Source organism: Rhodamnia argentea, chromosome 3 (assembly GCF_020921035.1).
Source record: "Rhodamnia argentea isolate NSW1041297 chromosome 3, ASM2092103v1, whole genome shotgun sequence".
Classification (NCBI taxonomy): domain Eukaryota; kingdom Viridiplantae; phylum Streptophyta; class Magnoliopsida; order Myrtales; family Myrtaceae; genus Rhodamnia; species Rhodamnia argentea.
Window position 1 is genome coordinate 32,533,562 of NC_063152.1, and position 18,605 is coordinate 32,552,166.

The following is an 18,605-nucleotide window of genomic DNA, read 5'->3' on the forward strand; positions in this document are numbered from 1 at the left end:
CTTTGAAAATTTGCATCTTGATAATGGAAATTGACACCAAAAATCTATAAATTTTTGCCTAATATGCAACATCACCATCAAACTTTTAATTTGTTTAATGTGTTCTTGCTACTATTTCGAAAGATTCGATATGGTGCTTGAGCTTTTAATTAGTCCAATTTAGTCCCTCAACAATTTATGACAGATTCAAATCAATCTTTCAATACCATTCACAAGTTTTCGTAATTGCATCACTGCCTCGATTTTAAAATATATTTTCATTTCAATTCTTTACCAAAACAACAAACAATATACGATATCCTTTAGTTATCTTTCTACCTTTTTGGTCTTTATAAATATTACCATATAGTTTATGTTCTCTATAATAGTAAAAATAGAAACTCATTTAGAATTAAATTGGGTCACAACAATAAACAATCCTCACTGAAATGATGTTATACTAATACGCTTTGGTAGGTTCCCGCTTTCTCTGGCGTCTGGTCTTTTGACCGGGGACGTAACAGCAAAATCATCTCCCTACAGCATTTCCAACTGCTCTAAACGTAGAAACCGGCCTCTCGCGATGCATTCGGATAATGTATGTCGGCTTCCACAAGCTGCTGCATCTCACAAGTTGTCGGGATAATCACTCGCATTCGACGTTCGAGACCAGTACTCCTTGTAAAGCTGCCCGAACAGCGAATCCTCCTTGCCTACCAATTTCATAGGATCATCGTACTCTGCCAATCTCCCTGTCAGATGCAAAGAATGTCATGTATTTCTCACGGCTCTCGTCGGTTCCGACAAAACAGTTCACGGTAAGTTTAACTTTTACCATCACTTATTGACAGCACCATTGTGCAGTCCATGACAGTCGGGATCCGGTGGGCCACAGTTATGACCGTGCAGTCTGCGAATTCCGTTCGTATAGTCCTCTGGAGGACCGCATCGGTCGCGTTATCTATAGATGCAGTGGCTTCGTCCAGGACTAGGATCTGGCTTCGCCTCAGCAATGCTCGTCCTAGGCAAAACAATTGCCGTTGCCCCATGCTCCAGTTAGATCCGTCCTGTACCACTGCAATTCGAGTTTGTGTGAACTGTTAATGATGGACAAGGAGCTTATTATAAAACTTTGCTGCTGTTTGATTCATCGTTACCTAGTGATTCCAGGCCCTTCTCTTTATCTTGTATGACCTCCCGGAGCTGACATTTTCCTAGAACCTTTTTTCCGCAGAAACAATCAATCAGGAAACATAACCGCAGGTACTTCCTTTTGCAGGGGGTGAAGTAATTCAAGATTTAGCTCAGGAGCTCTCATTAGATTCAAATTATGCGCGGTGCATACTTTTTGTAATGCTGGTGCAGTTAGTAATAGAGAGGAACATGCTTCAATCAAACTTCCAGAGACGTTCGGAAATTACCTCCCATATTTCCTCGTCGGTGTGCTCGGACAAGGGGTCCAGGTTGTATCGAACTGTCCCTCCAAAAAGTGTCGGATCTTGTGGGATGACCGCAAAATGTGATCTCAGGTCATGAAGTCCGATAGTGGTTATGTCTAGGCCGTCGACAATTATTTTCCCATTGGTAGGTTCCACGATACGGAACAAAGCACTGATGAGAGTTGTCTTTCCACTACCGGTCCGGCCAACAATCCCAATCTTGTGCCCTCCTTTTATTTTACAGCTTATCCCATGAAGAACGAGGGGGGAATCAGGCCGATACCTTACCTGTTAATGTCTCGATGATCAAACCTAAGTGAACTACAAGACAAGTCCTGAATCAAGAGGAGTGTTAGTGGTGCGTGTGTCTACCTTTAGATCATAAATCTCAACATTGCCAGAAGAAGGCCAGTCCGGCGCTGGTCGGCTATCTTCGATCACTTCTGGAGCTTCACTTTGAATGTGCATGTACTGCTCCAGCCTTTCTACAGAAACGATCAAATTCGATAGCGAGCACTGGAATTGGACGGAAATGACCAGGAAGACATTTAAAGATAGACCGTACGACAGCGCCATTCCAACATATCCTGCATCAAATCATCGAGTGAGGCCTGATGGTATTGAAAAGGGAAGTGAACCAACGTGTCAACGCATAGCTGCTTTGACATTAGATTAAAAATTGCCTAAATAAAATGATACATCTACAAGAGCCAAGCTTCTAGGGAAAGTCTCGATATGAAGAGCTGAATTGAGGTTTTTACTGATACGAACCGGAGGAAGAGGACCCGAGATCAAGAAAAGTAATTGCGAGGGCCGAGGACGTTAGGACAATGGCACACAGGACTTCCAGACGTTGGACCAGCCACTCATTGGCCGAAAAGCTGTGAAAATACGGACTTGCATTCGCATCAATAAGGCAAAGACTTCTTGAAAAGAATCGGTCTTCCTGGCCAAATGCTCTGATTGTCATCGCTCCGGCGATGGACTCGGCGAGGTGGCTTGCGAGTGTAGACTTGGTGGTGCCGTCTAGTCGCATCAACTCATTAGAAGAAGCGTAGTAGTATTTCTGTAGCAAATGAAAGATAAAAGCTAATGCTGCACTAGAACTCAAGAGGTAGGTGTGCAGAATTTTGCCTATTATGGAACAATTAATTGATTTGAGGCATGAGCATTACCTGTATGATCAGCGTCAGATAAATCATGGGTATGATCACAAATAAAACCGGCCATGTGAGAAAAGCGAGTATCAGAAAGCTCGAGTAGGTATTCATCGTGGAACCGAGGGCAATGGTTAACTTGAACGCCACGTCGACATCGATGATGCTTAAGTCTGAAGAAACCTATAAAATTCAGCAAATCCTGTCATTCGTCTTAAACATGTTCAAAGCGCAGCGATTTCACAGTATGTTCTTACCCGGCTGAGTATTCTTCCCAAAGGAGTTGAGTCGTAAAAGGACATTGGCGCTCGGATAAGGGAGTGCAACAACCCAGAGAATATGGCGTACGAGGCACCGCAACCTAGATAGACTATGAAATATGACCTAATAAGCAAAAAGAGACCGAGGACAATGCCGATCCCAGTGTAAACAGAGTTCAACTCGATGGTGCTCACACTTGTACTGTTGACTTCAGAAGCCAACCAGTAATTTTGCGCGAGCTGCCCGGCTATGAAAATTGCGTGAGCTAATGTTGCCAAGGCGAAAAACAAAAAGCCCTTGTTGTGTTTCATATACTGCAAGTAGGGCTTGAAACCGCTGTCTCCTATCTCTCTTTCTTCCTCCTTAATCAATTGACTTCCCGGAGAGGCCTTGAGCTGTTCCTCTACATCTATTTTCTGGATCTCCTCCTTCAAATATCCGGGCATTCTTGATGAAACCATTCTGATACGATTTCCAGAGCCAGCGGTCGTGTGATGCGCGTCGACAAGGTCCTGAAATTCTTGGCAAGAAGCCATCAACTGATCGTATGAGCCGGCATTTACAATTTGTCCGGATGACATTAACTGTCAGGAAACAAATGAGAGAAGTGAAAAATAGCTTCATAGCAAAGAAAAAGTAAAATCTTCCTTTGGGTTGAGTGAGTTACTGACCAAGATGGAGTTAAAAGCTGGAAGGAAGTCAACTTGATGCGTAACAAGCAAAACAGTCTTCTGGGATAAAGCTTCCATGACATATTCCTGCAACAACGCGCAAACATCTCATCATTTCTTGAGCTTAATACGAAAACAAAAAAGAGGTTTCACAGTCCTAGAGAGGAGATCACATTAAATAAGCTCGTCGCTGTATGAGCATCCACGGCGCTGAAGGGATCATCCAACAGATACACATCCGCGTCCTGATACAGAGCGCGTGCAAGTTGTATCCTTTGCTTCTGTCCGCCGCTCAAATTGACGCCCCTCTCCCCTATTTGAGTTTGATCGCCAAAGGGAAACATCTCCATGTCCTTGGCCAGGGAACACTTCTGAATTACTTCTCGATATTTGACAGAGTCCATGACGGATCCGAATAGGATGTTTTCTTGTATATTCCCGGTCTGGATCCACGCCGTCTGAGACACATATGCCATCCTACCATGAACGCGCACCTAAACATGGATGAAGGATTACCAGTAAATCTTCAATCACATTAGTTGATGTATCATACATTGCAAGTCATTATAGGCAACTGGCCGTAACAGGAAATAGTACAATTCTCACGTTACAGTGTACAACTAGTGACTCCCCAAAGGAGAAGATTAATCAATGACTTACAATGCCATTGATGTATGGAACCTCTCCGAGAATTGCAGCTAAAAGGGTAGATTTCCCTGACCCAACTTCCCCACATATAGCTACTTTCTCTCCTTTTCCGACCGACAAATTTATGTTCCTCAATGTCGCCTTTGAGGTACCACTGTCCCATGAAATCTCACGTGAATCCAAGAAAACAGCCATCTCTGGCACCTCATCATCACTCTGTTGATTTGTTGGCTTATTTTCCAATTCAGGTGCATCTAGAAATTCAGCAATCCGAGACAACGAAACGTTAGCCTGGATGAAGGACCCGACCACATCAGGGATCAATCTGATCGGTTCCTGAACGATTCTTAAGCTCGCCAAGAACATGAAGACATTGCTCGCGGTCAAGGGAATGCCCATGAAGTAGCATGCCCAGAAAGTAATGGCAGGAACTAAAACCGGTGAAGACCAAAACAGGACCATATAGTAACCCTTTTGCCACAAAACAGCTGCGATCCACTCCGATTCGTCTTTCCTCAGCTCCTCGATGACTTTCTTGAAGTGCTTCTCCCAAGCATACAACTTCAACACCTTCATATTCGCAAGCGCCTCCGAGATCACCTTCAGCCTTTTATCTTGAGCCTCCATGAGTTTTCTTTGGTACTTGAGTTGCAATTTGGCCATCGGAGAAGTCAGGGCGACAATCAATATGAGCACCATGAGAGCCGCCAAAGTTGCGAGGCCCACAGCGTAGTAAACAATGGCTAATGCGAGGCACAGTTGAAGGGAAGTCGACCATATCTGGTGAAACCAGTAAGGGAACTCACCGATCCGATAAGCATCTGAAGTGACATAGTTTACTATCTGGCCAGGAGAGTGAGTCATTTTCGCCGCACTGGAGAGCCGCAGTTGCTTCTGACAAATCGCCGCCGACAGAAAAGATCTTATTCGGAGTCCAATCAGTCTTGCTCTAAAATACCATTGCCTTTCCGATAGAGATTCCAAGCATTTGGCCAGGAACAATCCTCCGGCTAGCACGTAACTCTCATACTCGAAAGCCTCCTCACCCTCGGCGACGGCGATGAAGGCTATGAGGAACAAAGGCCCAGTGGAGAGAGCCAAGACCTTGGTCAAAGCAAAGAAGCCGGAAATTAAAATACCTCTCCATTCGCAGTAGAATATCGCGGACAAGATAGAGTAGGCGTCACATGAGTTCTTCCTCTTTTCTTTGTGCAGTTGCTGCATGAACCTCGAGTAACATGTTTCCGCTCGTTCTTCCACCCTGAGACGCGGGATATCCTCATCTTCAAGGATCTTCTCTTTCCCCAATTTCATCAGCGCATTCAACCACCAAAAGGACATCTTGCTGAGTAATCCCGCCTTGGCGAAAGGAGTGACGTTATCGCCCTGTTCTTTGTCCAGCAAAGGTTCATGCACAAAGCCATTTTCGCGGTCCTCGCTATTCTCCATGTAACTGTGTCCTCCGAGAGCACAGAAAAGCAGAAGGATCGCTCCAGGAAATGGTAAAATATCCCTCACCAATGACAGTCAAAACTAGCAGCAACCAACAGACCGCTTGGAGCAGAAAGGCGAGCCACTCATGCAGAGGTGATAAGGTAGCATCCTCGTCCAAATTTCCTGAAGATTATCCAAACTCCGAGTGCGGACGAATGAGTGGAAACTGCGGTCGCAGTTGTAGTTTTCTTCGAGAACAACTTACAGAGCAAGACAAAGACAAGAGTACAAGATGAGTTAGATATCAAGTCAATCACGAAAATGTGGTTGGGACAAGAACAGGATTTGACAATGGACGCGAGCCCGGAGCTGCTGCTATCTCCAACTTGACTCGAGCACCCGAGAGCCGTATCAAATATTCAAATCTACGAGGCTTGAAAAGTGCATCAACGCGAATTCAGTAGGCGAATAGTTGTGGATAATCCACTCGATTTGCTAAGACTATTAATCAAGCTACAGAATCAATCGTATTGTTGGGGAAACTACCTGATACACACATAGACAAAAAGCCGCCAAATGAACTATTTGATTAGAAAAGGGAATTGTCGAAACAGGAAAATGCAATGCATTCATGTCTTCAATACCCACGAAGAGCAAGAATGAAGAATTTCTTGAGTCCTCCCACGCACGAAACACTCCTTTTCATGCACAGTTTCAGCGACAGTAGCACTTGAAGAGGACGGATGAAGTGTCACGCGCAACCAAAATCAAAACTTCAAACAACAACAACAACAAGAAACACTCACTTCCAAGCTCTAGTCAACAATCCCTGCCGAAAACAGAGCAGGCGAAGAAGGCAAAGGTTGACTCTGCTTTCACTGCAGAAAACAGAGCATCTCTTCTTGCTTGCAAAGAATCCATCATCTGTGTCCGAGGAGCTTGATCGGGTAAACACAACAAAGAGTGACTTTGACTTGTGAAATCAAGAAACACTGGGCTCCGCAAATCATGCATGCAGAGAGAGAGAGAGCCACCTGGCCCTATTTCTATGCTGTAGTTTTTAAATATCATGTAGCCTCCTGGCCCTATTTCTTTGCTGTAGTTTTTAAATATCACGTACCCCACACGATTTTCACGTTAAACAAGGCCGTGTCAAGGTGGCTTCTCTTCTTCTTCTTCTTCCTGGAGATGATGCGAGTGCCTGCGAGAGACAGAGAGGCCGAGAGACGCAGAGAGACACAGTGAACAGTGCTTTCCTGAGTTTATGGACGGGATGCGACAGCCACGCTTGCGAGGACATTCATGCAGATCGCAGACACATAACATGCATCCCAAGGTCAAACTTATGGAGACGATGCCAACCTTTCATGGACGGTTGACTGCGAGATCTACCTCCAACTAAAGGTCGCATGAATGAGACCGTATGTACGGAATTTTCTTTAAAAAATGACCATCCGAACCTAGGCGCGCATTCCCTTTTAACAAAGCCATGGCTACTAGAGAGGAAAATCTTAGCGTGTGCTCATAATTAAGATTCTGTAGTTGACTGCCGGTAATGCTTTGATGCTATGACAGACCTGTCTTTATGGAATGAGCGGGTCTCTACAGACTGGATCAACGTAATTTATCATTCAAATTTACTTGCTTTATTTGACTTGCATCTTTATCTTGAAATTTTTTTGTATCATATCTTTATCTTAAATTATGTACCTCTTTTTCAGGTGAAATGAAAACTTCCCTTGCAATCAAAAAATATAAAATACTTACGCAATATTGTAAAAAATAAAAAAATGCAAGTGACAAATTAGTCGAGCAATAGCACGGTCCAAAGTAGAACCAGGCTCGGCTAAAACCGATCGGATACGTGCAAAAATAGATTTAAAAAGTAATACAATAAAAATAAGAAAAAAGGTTTGAAAACTAGCCTAGCAATAGCATCACAGTCTTGTGCTTGAAAGATAAGTTGAAAATATATTAAAAAAATAAAAATAATCACTAAATAGATCTATAAAGTAACAAAACAAAGATGAAATAAATTAAGCTATAAAAATAGCATGTTTGTTTGGAAATAAGAGGAAAGAGAAATGTCTTACGATAGATGATTGGTCGAGAAGGTCATACTGATCGTATACTGCGATTATATCGAGTATATTATACAGAACGTGTACCCTAGACAACTAAGTGTTTTTTTGTCGAGATTTGTAGTTTAATAGAAGTTATGCGATTCCACCATACATGCCTACATTTTTTTATTTTTTTTTTGTGGGGGGTGGGTGGGGGTGGGGGTGGGGGGGGCCTGGGGGCTACCAGGAGGATCGAACTGACGCCTCCTTCGAGAACCGAAACTACTGACTGCTGAGTATGGACGACTTTGGTCATACGTGAGATCCCAAATCTCAGTCTGAAAATGAATAGAACGGAAAGATCGCCGACAGCGTTTGTCCTTCTCTTTCGATTATCGCATTGAAAATTGCAGGGCATGAGACTTTGGAACGTCTGAATATTTAAGTCTCCCCGTCTGTCTGATAATTGACATGAAATCGCCCTTCTAGGCGTCGATATTCGCAAGCGCTTTTGGTTATTTTAACTGGTCTTTTCGATGCCCCCACGTCGTCGAATCTCAGTGCTGGCAAATTGGTGTCCTTGTTACCATCTCCATTTCTTATGAAATTTCAGGTTTAAGATGAACACGACCAATTTTTGTTAATGTGCATCGAAAGACTGCGCAAACGAGGTTAAAACGTGTCGGAGCTCGCGTCGTCTCAACAGGAATGGAAGGTTCTCGTTTCAACGTGTTTCGGCGTGTTATGAACGAGTTGACATGCTCAACCATACTAGCAATGCTTTTGTGATTCATATATAGGATTAACCCGTGTATAAAAAGACCGCGCATGATTAAACTCCGGCCGGTCACACCGAATTTCGCATTGTGTGAACCAGAAAAAAAATGTCCAAGAAGTTCTGAACCTATCGGACTTTTGCCAATTCAATCTTAAACCTTTTAATTGTGTCAATTGAATCATAAACATTTTAATATTTTGCTAATTAAGTCCATCTAATCAATTTAGAAGAAAATCGTTGGCATAGACGCCAGCCGTATTACGTGGCACAATCGGCTTTGTCATGGATAATTCTTAAAAATGTTATAATGTTTTTATTTCAAAATTTTTATCTCTTATTTTCTTTTCTTTTCTTTTTTCTTGTTTATTTTTTATTTTTTATTTTTTATCTTTCCCGAGAAAAAAATAGAAAAAAATGAGAAAAAGAAAAATTAAATAAGGAAAAAGAATAAAAAACAAAAAAAAAATTTGGAAAAATATTAAAGTATTATTAATTATTATTCACGCCAACGTTGATAGCTATTCGTAGAACGGTCGGCGTCCACCTTGACAATTTTCGTATAAAATTGGCCAAATAGACTCAATTGGAAAAATATCAAAAGGTTTAAGACTCAATTGACACAATTAAAAAATTTATGATTAATTTGACAAAAGTATAATAGATTCAAGATTTTTTGGATAATTTTTCTCATATGAGCAAGTTAGCGTCTAAAGTTTTCAGCCCGGTCCCTTCAACGGGAATGAAAATTTGGCCACATGTTACACGATATCCTACAAAAGCAGAAATGCCGGGTCCTGCCCCCCTCCAGATAGGGCCGAGATGTGAGATCACTTGACTTTCTCCGTCCAATATCTCAATTTACCTTATCAGCACATAAAAAAAAAAAGTAGAGATTAAAGCTTACTTGTCACATTGTGTTTATCCAAAGTAGCGACATGAAGTAAAAAAAAAAAAAAAAATTAACCCGTTTCCTCAGTCAACACCTACCGTTCATGCTCGTGTCCTAAACCCAGCACACATTCAAATTCATGCGTCTGAATCCAGTCCAATGATGCTGTTGGTTGCCACTAATAAAACTTCACTTAGAGATAATTGATCGCTTCTCCGTCGCGGGGACCAAGGAAAATTCGCATATCGATTAGGTTTAGAACTTTTCTGAAATTTGTTGATCACTCGTGACCTTTTTTTGATAATTTTCGCTCGTTAAGGACAGATCCTTTCGAAATAATGTATACTGGGATCTTGAATATGTCGGGTGTTATATCGGCTTACTCTGGAGGTTGCATTTATGTTTGATAGAGAATAGCTCGATTTCAACGGTCGTTGGAACTCGGAACTCATACAAGGAACCAGCATCTGCCCGATCCTAATCTTTATGACGGTTGACAATGGCAGGTCCTTAAATTTTTTTTTTTTTGGTCCAAACAGGTCCTTAAATTTAAGGCTAACATTTAGATTAGGTTTTGCTTTTATTGGATGTACGACCGTCAACACACCAGTCGATAACATATTAAATATGTCGGTTCTCTTTACAGCCATCTTTGCATTTGAATTGCTGTTGTCTGTCCTTCCTCCTCTCGCGTGCCCGGTGTTAGTTCCGGGTTCACTTCTCCGGTCCGCCCGGGTTTTAGTTTTTCAGCTACACCCCCCCCCTTCCCCCCACGGGCTTCGGACCGGATCTTGACCCAATTCCGGTCGAGCGGCTTTTGTTCATCCCCTTTTTCTTAGTTCCGATCCGACAAAACCCTAGGGTGGGTGAACGACGGTCGAGTTAAGGTAAGGACATGCAGAATCAAATGGTAAGAACATGTATTAAACACTTTAGTCTCTTTCTAAAGTAAACCAATTTCGTAACATATGGAACATAGATAAGATGCATTATTGACCTATCAGTCCTTTTCGCAATGCATTTTCTTCATCGTTTCCACACGCAATCATGGAACATTAGGTCTCGGGGAATCACATGAACACAAGTCGTCTTACGTGTGCTCCTTGATCAGTTTTTGTTTTTTTTTCCTTAGTACTTCTGCCCAAAGGGTAAGAAGATGACTCATAACTTGGGCTCTTTCCATATTGGCGGAGACAGTCTCGGACAATTATCTATTCCTCTTTGAAGATGCAAAATTGATTTTCCCCACTCAATCATGCAATTCCTCACCAGGATTTATTATAAATTCAAAAAATTGTGGTTGGTCTTGCTTTCTTAATTTGTCGATCGAGACGGGCCTGGCTTTATTCGGTTTTTTTTTCTAAATGTTTTTTTTTTGCTCATTGACACATCAATTTTTCTTACGTGCCCTACAAAGTTCAATAATTGCAGCATGCGATGGATTTGTTTGGTTATTGTATTTTCCCTTTCGCCTAGGAAAGATGATTTTGATTGGATATACAACAATGGGGTGTCGGGGGTATAAAGGGTTTCTTAGTAAGCATCTCTGGCACTATATGTTTATTGCAAATGAAGTGACCCTTCTATTGAATGTTTTGAGTATACATGGGTTTCCCTCGTTTAATTATCTACTCAAAATTTGTTTACGGCGCCATGTAAACCAAATTTATCAATGACCACATTAAGATCTGATCGGAATATATACGGCTGAAATTCACTGGCACGATGACTTGTTTCCTTAAACGTAGATGCGATCGCACCTTAAGATTCTACGTAGAAGTGATCATTTTTTTTTTTTTCCATGAACGAGGATGAGACAACAAAATGCTTCCTGAATTAGTCTCTGTATCTTTAGCTAATCATCATAAGATTATTCTACTCTATTCTATTTTGGGACAAATACTTTATTTGGTTAGGTTTGTCCACGGGTTGTGTGAACAGGGCAAAAGTTAGGTGTCTGCTTGTCGAGATGAGAGGAAATGCGGAAGCTACCTTGATCAACTAGGATGCTCAAATCTTATTTAGAGCCATGATAAGATTATTGAGATTGGTCGAAACCGATACATTAAGTGATATCTATCTCGTATCATAAGTGACTATTTGAATAGATATATCATATTCAACGTCTAATAAGAATTTGTCAAAACGCTCAACTATCAAAATTTGTAGATCTGCGTTAGACATTTTTGTCATGATCCAAGAACCTTTCTAGCCAGAAAAGGTAGCGCACTAGGATCTGATGCGAACCTGGAAAACACAGCATGGCGTCCCGACGGTCACGTGTGATCTTTTCATGCTAAAAAGGGATTCTGGGGATTCTGCTCTACAGCAAGAGGACAAACAGCTAGGGTTCAGAAAAATCCTTGGGTTTACAACAAAAGAAGAAAATTAAGACAAGCATAGAAATGATTGCAGCCAAATGGTCCATTGGACTGTCGTCTGCCCTGTAGATGGAAGAAGATTTTAAGATCCTCCTTTTTTTTTATTTTATCTCGAAATAATGTCAAGATTGAGGAAGCACCGACACTCTTCGAGAGCTTTCGTGTCGTGTCCGATACACTCCGAAAATCCGACACTCTCCTACACTCTTCCGACACTCTTTGGAATGTAGTCCACACGTGGTCGGCGCTCTAAACACACGAATCCAATGTCCCAACATACCATTTCGATAAGCACGAGATCAATTTTAAGCATTTTCAATAAATTGAGGGTCAAAATGTAGATTTATCAAATATATATTTATATTTAAGTTACATTTCCAGTCACCCCAAAATTAATATACTTAGTAGGCAAAAAAAAAAAAAAGAAACCTAATCTCGAATCCCTAACGAAAGAAGAAGAAAAAAAAAACTCATCGATATTTTTATATAATCATGTATACATAAAAATATACTTTTAATATATAAGGATTCTCAATGTGTCGGAATTCTCTATTTTTAGAAATGACGTATCGGAGTGTCGTGTCGTGTCGCGTATCACGTGCCAGTATCGGTATACTTAGGTCAAGACCTTATTTTCCAAAGCCAGTACTGGTTGCTGGGCTCTCTGCTGGACAATTTTTAGTGCTCAAGAAAGAAAAGTCATGGAAAAACGAGAAAGAAGGAACTTGTCTGATTAATCGAGTCTAGCAATACGTGGTTCAGATTGAAAAGGACCGAGGGTTGTCGAGTGGGGTTGGGGATTGTGAAGTAAGCTAGCCACCCTACGTTGAGCTTGTATTATTGAGTCAAAAGAGGCGGAGAGGCTAGCCATCACCATGATCGCGGCTATTGGACTTGATCGAATGTATGGAGCTCGACGAGTTGACCTCGGAGGGTCGAGATCGAGCACAAGAGGCCGTGCTCGATCGAGCCCTTCCATCCGTCGTATAAGAATCTCCGGAAACATACTTAAGACAGTTCCAGCTCGCCGTGCACGAGCTGACCGAGAGCACGAGGAAGAGCCACTCCACCCCAATTCAATTTTTTCCGACCATCGGAAGTGGTGGGGCCAGATGGGCAACTCGATCGTGCCGGGACGGGGACTATACTTGGACCACTTTGTCAGCCAGTTGATCATGAGATTGAACAAGCACCACGTACAGAGGAGAGAAGGGTAGATACTTTTCTGTTTTGGTATCAATTTTTATCCTTGAAAATAAAATGATGAGCAATCTAGAATCCCCGAAAGGACTTGATTGATCACCACTCGCACTTTGGATTTCCTTAAGTTGATTTCGCCAACATCTATATCATTTTGATTTTCAGGGCTCATCTCACACTAAAGCCGATCGAAGCTACGCAACACTAAACAAGTTCGTCAGATTAACAACTACGCATCATTTATTTTGCACCAACATGCACGAAATTTTTTAATCTGTCCAGAAGATTCAAATCCGTGAAGTTGCAATTCTACGCACGAGAATGAAAGACACGGATGCAGTTGGGATCAGTGGCAAAAGCGTTGAAGGATAGGTGCAGCGACGGGCGGGGATGGGTGTCATGGCGGAACTAAGGGCGGTTCTGGTTGAGTGCAGGGATGGATGGAGGAGTCTGGCGTTCAGAAAGGTGGCAGTGATGTCGTAAAGCTGGTTATGGTTGGTCGTGGAATGGTAGTGATGGTGGTGGAGGCAATGTGAGGTTGATCTTCCGGTAGGAATAGATAGCATTTGTAGGATGGAACCATGCCTCTCCCTAACTTTCACTGAACTTCAAATCACATGCGAGGGCAGATCTCCAAATACCTGCCCTGAAGTTAAGGCATTTGTGGCAGAATTAAAATAATAAAAGCAAAAGGAGAGTGTATGCAGGTAAAGTCCTGACCTGTCAAAGTTGAGCCATCTCAGTAAAAACTCAATCATAGACATTCCGAATATCGGCAATCCAGGATTTTTATTCGATGTAAATAGCTTATCAAATAATTATAAGTAGCAATCAGTGCTTTTCCACACTCCAGAGATAATCTTGAAAAGCAAACGAATAGATTTTTTCAACTGAGAGCGTAAATTGATCAAAGCTTACAAGAACAAACGATCTCCCCTGCCCACACGCATCCACGAATTCCATACCTCTATATTTCTGATGTGAACAATATAGGCACAGTCAAACAGAGCGATCTGCCCAACTCAAGCAGCAACCTGACCAAATAGCCACTTGCGGATCTGCAAGAGCAGAGATTAATAACTTTTGTCAAAGTCCATCACGAGCAAATATAGATAACAATTGGAGCAGTTTCCAGCAAAACCCCAGCAAACAGAAAATACAAACTTCCTTTGGCGGTTCACTTGTCAATTCAGGATGAAGACAACTCTCTGCTCTAAAATCCTAAGTACAATGTTCGCCTAATCAATTTTGTTTTTCTGTTTGTATAGACCGCATTGACAAAATAGCGAGAGCTTTTGAAAAGTCCCTAAAGAACCCAACCAACAGAAGGGCACCTCCAGTAAACCTCAGTCGCAACCAATTTCATTTTATTCTGACTAATCCGAGCAGACATTTTATGGTCAAAGCACCACCACAAAGCTCATTCCACCAAAATCCTTGTTGGACTTGACAGAATCCAACACTTTTTGTTGAGGTCTATGCCTTGACTACAAGTCGCAGAAGCAGGGAAAAGGCACATCTAAAAAGCATCAAATATTTGATTTCCTGGGCAAAAACTTTTAAATCTTTAAACAGAAGAACTATCATCTTCCACTTCGTGCTCCCATCACAAAATGAGGACATTTAATAAATTTAGATGTCTACAATGACCACTGAACACTAATCAGTGCTTAAGCAGGAGATTTTATCTCAGCCAAGTCTTAGTAACATCCTCAGAAGGTTTTCCACAGAGAGCCCAATAAATTTTGCATAGAACATTAAACATCATGGTGACAAAAGGCACACCATCTTGTTGATTCACTTGCAAAGCAAAATGAGACGATACCAATACTAGATGAAGCAGCAAAAGCAAAGCCATCAGTGATTTCACCATTAATAATGACTAGAGATTTCAACATTTGTTTGTTAAAGAAGCAAAAGCATTCTGGAGATAGAAATAGGAAAGCAAAGTCAAATAATCCTATTTTCTTTCTTTCTGAGCTCAATTGTCATAGTAAGTAAAAGGCAATAATCTCTAAGGCTCTGACCAGTCTATTCCAAAGTCCTAATCTTCCAAATTACTTTTGCTGCAAAAGCAACATAGTATAGGAAATCGTGTGACAATTTACCAATTCATATCAAGCGCTATAAAACGGAGTGGGGTGGGTGGGGTGGGGGAGGAAAGGGGGGCAACAGTAATAACGTAAAACAAGTACCTCTGGAAGCTTTTTCCTGAAGGCAACATCCAATCGCGCATCAAGTGTGTTCTCACACACAATTTTCCCATCTCGGGAAGCCAAAACAACTCCTCCTGAACTGCAACAAAAGAAATGGAAAAAACTTTAGAATCTTTTTTACCAGTGTTGTGTTGCCGACCACAGTCAGATGGCACGAAAAGATGGGCTAGCTGCCTTACAAACCCTTATCATCCAGATGATGATAGCATATATCCCACAAGGCACAGGACCAATTGTTAGTACCACTGCATGCTTTTTAGATGCCAGCAAACTGACCCCCAGTCAGGCTCAGCTTTGCCAACCAACAACAAACTCAGTTATCTATTAGTTTTACCATTTCAGTCACATCTACCTAGTACAAAAAGTATCTCTTACAAAATGAGAGAACTCAGAAAGGTAATCACCAGTGAAGGCCATGGGCATTGTGATGGGAAGGAGCAGGTGGAAGATAAACACGATTGTCGACTATGATTTCCGGAGAATGAACGCTTGCTTTCTTTGCATACTCCTCTTTGGCTGAATCCAGGATGGACTCCACCAGATGCAGGTCATCCTTTCTACAACGAAGTAGCACTGCAGGCTCTTTCAATCTTAACAAACTCTGAAGCATAAAATCAATAATGTTGCAGTGTTAGCTTTCTTTCCAGGTGATCTCTAGTCCAGAGCATTTACAATGCTTACTAAAACATCAACCTTTAAAATCAGAATTAACACTGATGGTATGGAAAGTTCCAATTATTTCAAGTTGCTTCAAGATGATTCAGAAGCTAATGGAATTAATACACTAAACAAATAGTGTTCACCAGCAATGATATGAAGTACGTTAATAAACTGGGAAAAAAAATTAACTGTATGTTGCCATAAACTACTATGTGAAACACCTGATGCTTAAAAAGACCATAATCCAACCATTTGCCCCTTAGAAACCCCCACTTAAAGTCGAACGAAAGAGTTTAAACGGTCAGGAAACAAGTCCACTGTGTACATTTTACTTTATCTCTCAACTCAACACTTTGTGTAAGTAGACGATTATGCGTAAAACATGAGATGTGGAAAATATTGGGAACAAAAGTTTGGGATTCTCATCGCATTTGTAAAATATTTTTTAACATTCACAAACATCAAGAAAACTACCACTCGGCTAGCATGAACATAATTCAGACTACCAAAGCAATTTAAATTTCACAAACCTGGACAATGAGATTGTTCAAAAGATTCTTATAGACATAGTGATCACGACTTGCATTAAGAAGCTCCTTGGCTGCTACCTCTTTCATAGAATTAACCACATCATCTTGAGCTTGAAGGACCCTGATCCGAGAAGCATTCAGCTGCATCGAATATTCACTGCCAGAAGCAACCAGAGAGGAAAATATTGAGCTGCCTAGCATTTCGTCATCAAATTTAGAGTGCCAAGCAAGATCACTTTCAGATGAAATAAATTATGTTGACAGAACAAAAACCCCAAAGTATACTTGTCTATTGCCCTAGTGTGAAGCCAGCAAATGGCAAAACACTTCACATAAAATTAGGAAATACCTACCTGCAGAAAGGCATATTTTCCCTTGCCTATAAGTTTTACTTAAATCTCTTCTATAAATTGGCCAAAAATGTGAAGTTTAGATCTTCAAGCAAATGCAAGGATGGTCATTGGTAACATTTCAACGGCAACATGATAATTAAAAAACAGGCCTTTCAGCAAATAAGAAATCCATCATTTTCCCAAGGTTTCAAATTTCCCTCTTCTTTAACGAATAACAATTTCCTCTAACGAATAACAATTTCCTCCAGCTCACCAAACAATTCAGCATATCCAATAGCATGGTTGATAACCAGTTTTTCCTTGTCTCCCATTCCAAGCAGTAACTCCTGTATCAAGTTTCTCTAGTTTACCGTTGATATGTACCCTATATAAAATATCAGCAGCATCCAATTCTCAGCTATCGACAACAATGCATTCAAATCAACTGTAGGCCATTCTAAATCTCTATCGATTATTCAAATCTCTCAAAATTTGAATGCAAAAAACCTAAATATTTTAACCATGAACTAACTTTAACCTAATCCGAATCCAAAGAAGTTCATCTATTCGGTGAACAAAGACAAAAGAAATTGGCATATAATCGAATAGGGAGGTTACATCTTCTTTCGAATTTCCACTTGCTTCTCCTTGCGCTCATACTCCTGTCTGATCTTCTTCTTTTCTGCTTCCACTAACTGCAACTTCTCGATGTTGAACTCCTGCGACAAACAATCTCACCCGCCTCAACACAACACAACCGAAATTCACCAAAAACGGCGCGTAATCCCCAAAAAAAAGGGAAAAAAAAAACAAAACAAAACCCAACGACCAGCCGTAGCAAAAACCTCCAGATCACGGATCAATCGACTCGAATCGAGAGGAAAGACAAGCGCACGCACCTCTTCAGCAGAGACGGAGATCTCGTTGGCCTTCTCCTCCGCCTCCTGGCGGATGAATCTGACCATCTGCTGAATCTGCTTCGACACATCGGCGTCGTTCATCTTTCGGTGATCGGCGACGAACCGGAGGCGGAGATCGGAACGAGGGAGCGAGGGAGACCGGGCGAGCGAGGAGGAGGAGGGGGACGGGAAACTTCCTTGGATGACGAGATCGATTGAGGCTCGTTCGGAGTTCCGGAGTGAAGCAGGGAAAGAGACGGGCTTGTATACGGCTAACGTGTGTAGGATCACGAGTGGCCGAGAACCCCCAATCTTGTCGTTTTCTTCATTATTTCTGTTCTTTTTGTTTTGGCTAATGAAATGTTTTTCCTTTTTTTTTGGGGGGTTTTTGGGCTTAATTGTCTTGAAAGAATTACACTATTACCATATAATTAATCTTCCTAACTTCCTATAGATCGAAAAGAACTATGGATTATTTTCATTAATTAGCTTTTTCAGCCAAATTCAATTCGTTTGTCTATGGCCTAAGTCCAAAGGTACCATTTTAATCATACGATAAAGCGATTGCTTTGGATGATTTTCTACCGTAACCTACTTAAAAAGTGTTCATGATTAGGCAGTCGAAGATCAAGCTACTTGGCCCTACTTGGGTCCGAGATTTGGAACGAGCGCCCCGATCGGCTGCTTCCAAAAATTGGATTTACCTCGGAAGTCGTTTTGGAAAAAAAATTAATCAAGTAAACCATGGCCTAAGGCTAATAAAATCAAAATTAAAATGAAATAGGTCATTTTCATTTGGATCAATGATTGCAAGATACTCTTAGCAAATTCAGCTCTATTTTATTACAAAAAAAGGTCTTGGTATTGAATTAGTCTTGGAAAGTTGCAAGATTCAAGGGTGCGCGTTTTTTAAGTAGAATTTATATTCCAAAAATACTTATGAAGCATAAATCCGTTTGGTAACACAGTTTCTAAAACAGAAACCGTTTGATCATGCTACTCCATTTTCTATTCATGGAGCATTTTTTTCTTCGAAAATTACTTCTCTCGAGAAGTAGAAAAATTAAC

The 18,605-nt window shown here is 41.2% G+C and overlaps 2 protein-coding genes across 3 annotated transcripts; both read right to left on the reverse strand.

The window, feature by feature from the left end:
- Positions 1–358: 358 nt before the first annotated feature.
- LOC115754709 (ABC transporter C family member 10-like) lies at positions 359–5,914 on the reverse strand. 2 transcript variants are annotated; one of them, XM_048276975.1, is made up of 11 exons: positions 4,168–5,914; positions 3,681–4,001; positions 3,508–3,594; positions 2,833–3,420; positions 2,594–2,741; positions 2,190–2,513; positions 1,791–2,005; positions 1,401–1,706; positions 1,137–1,200; positions 815–1,054; positions 359–731 (listed from the first exon to the last, which is right to left on the reverse strand). In XM_048276975.1, the coding sequence occupies exons 1-11, from the start codon at positions 5,602–5,604 to the stop codon at positions 607–609; spliced, it is 3,855 nt and encodes a 1,284-aa protein (XP_048132932.1). In that variant the 5' UTR covers positions 5,605–5,914; the 3' UTR covers positions 359–606. The 2 variants fall into 2 exon arrangements, with proteins under 2 accessions (XP_048132932.1, XP_030549691.1); XM_030693831.2 differs by having other exon boundaries at positions 2,190–2,484; positions 2,594–2,758.
- A 7,756-nt stretch (positions 5,915–13,670) lies between these two features.
- Positions 13,671–17,804, reverse strand: LOC115754693 (V-type proton ATPase subunit E). Its single transcript, XM_030693807.2, has 7 exons — positions 17,538–17,804; positions 17,257–17,357; positions 16,307–16,463; positions 15,521–15,717; positions 15,096–15,195; positions 13,885–13,958; positions 13,671–13,798 (listed from the first exon to the last, which is right to left on the reverse strand). The coding sequence occupies exons 1-6, from the start codon at positions 17,637–17,639 to the stop codon at positions 13,923–13,925; spliced, it is 693 nt and encodes a 230-aa protein (XP_030549667.1). The 5' UTR covers positions 17,640–17,804; the 3' UTR covers positions 13,671–13,798; positions 13,885–13,922.
- Between the last annotated feature and the right edge of the window lie 801 nt (positions 17,805–18,605).

What these genes read in the sequence shown, in the direction of transcription:
- LOC115754709 (XM_048276975.1), bottom strand. Translation starts at nt 5,604, where the DNA reads ATGGAGAATAGCGAGGACCGCGAAAATGGCTTTGTGCATGAACCTTTG. An exon ending in TCTCGGGTCCTCTTCCTCCG is followed by an intron (nt 2,006 to 2,189) that starts GTTCGTATCAGT and finishes GATTTGATGCAG; the next exon opens with GATATGTTGGAATGGCGCTG. An exon ending in CCGACGAGGAAATATGGGAG is followed by an intron (nt 1,201 to 1,400) that starts GTAATTTCCGAA and finishes TGCGGAAAAAAG; the next exon opens with GTTCTAGGAAAATGTCAGCT.
- LOC115754693 (XM_030693807.2), bottom strand. Translation starts at nt 17,639, where the DNA reads ATGAACGACGCCGATGTGTCGAAGCAGATTCAGCAGATGGTCAGATTC. An exon ending in TCTCCGTCTCTGCTGAAGAG is followed by an intron (nt 17,358 to 17,537) that starts GTGCGTGCGCTT and finishes TGTTTGTCGCAG; the next exon opens with GAGTTCAACATCGAGAAGTT. An exon ending in TCAGGAAAAAGCTTCCAGAG is followed by an intron (nt 13,959 to 15,095) that starts GTACTTGTTTTA and finishes CTGCTCTTGCAG; the next exon opens with ATCCGCAAGTGGCTATTTGG.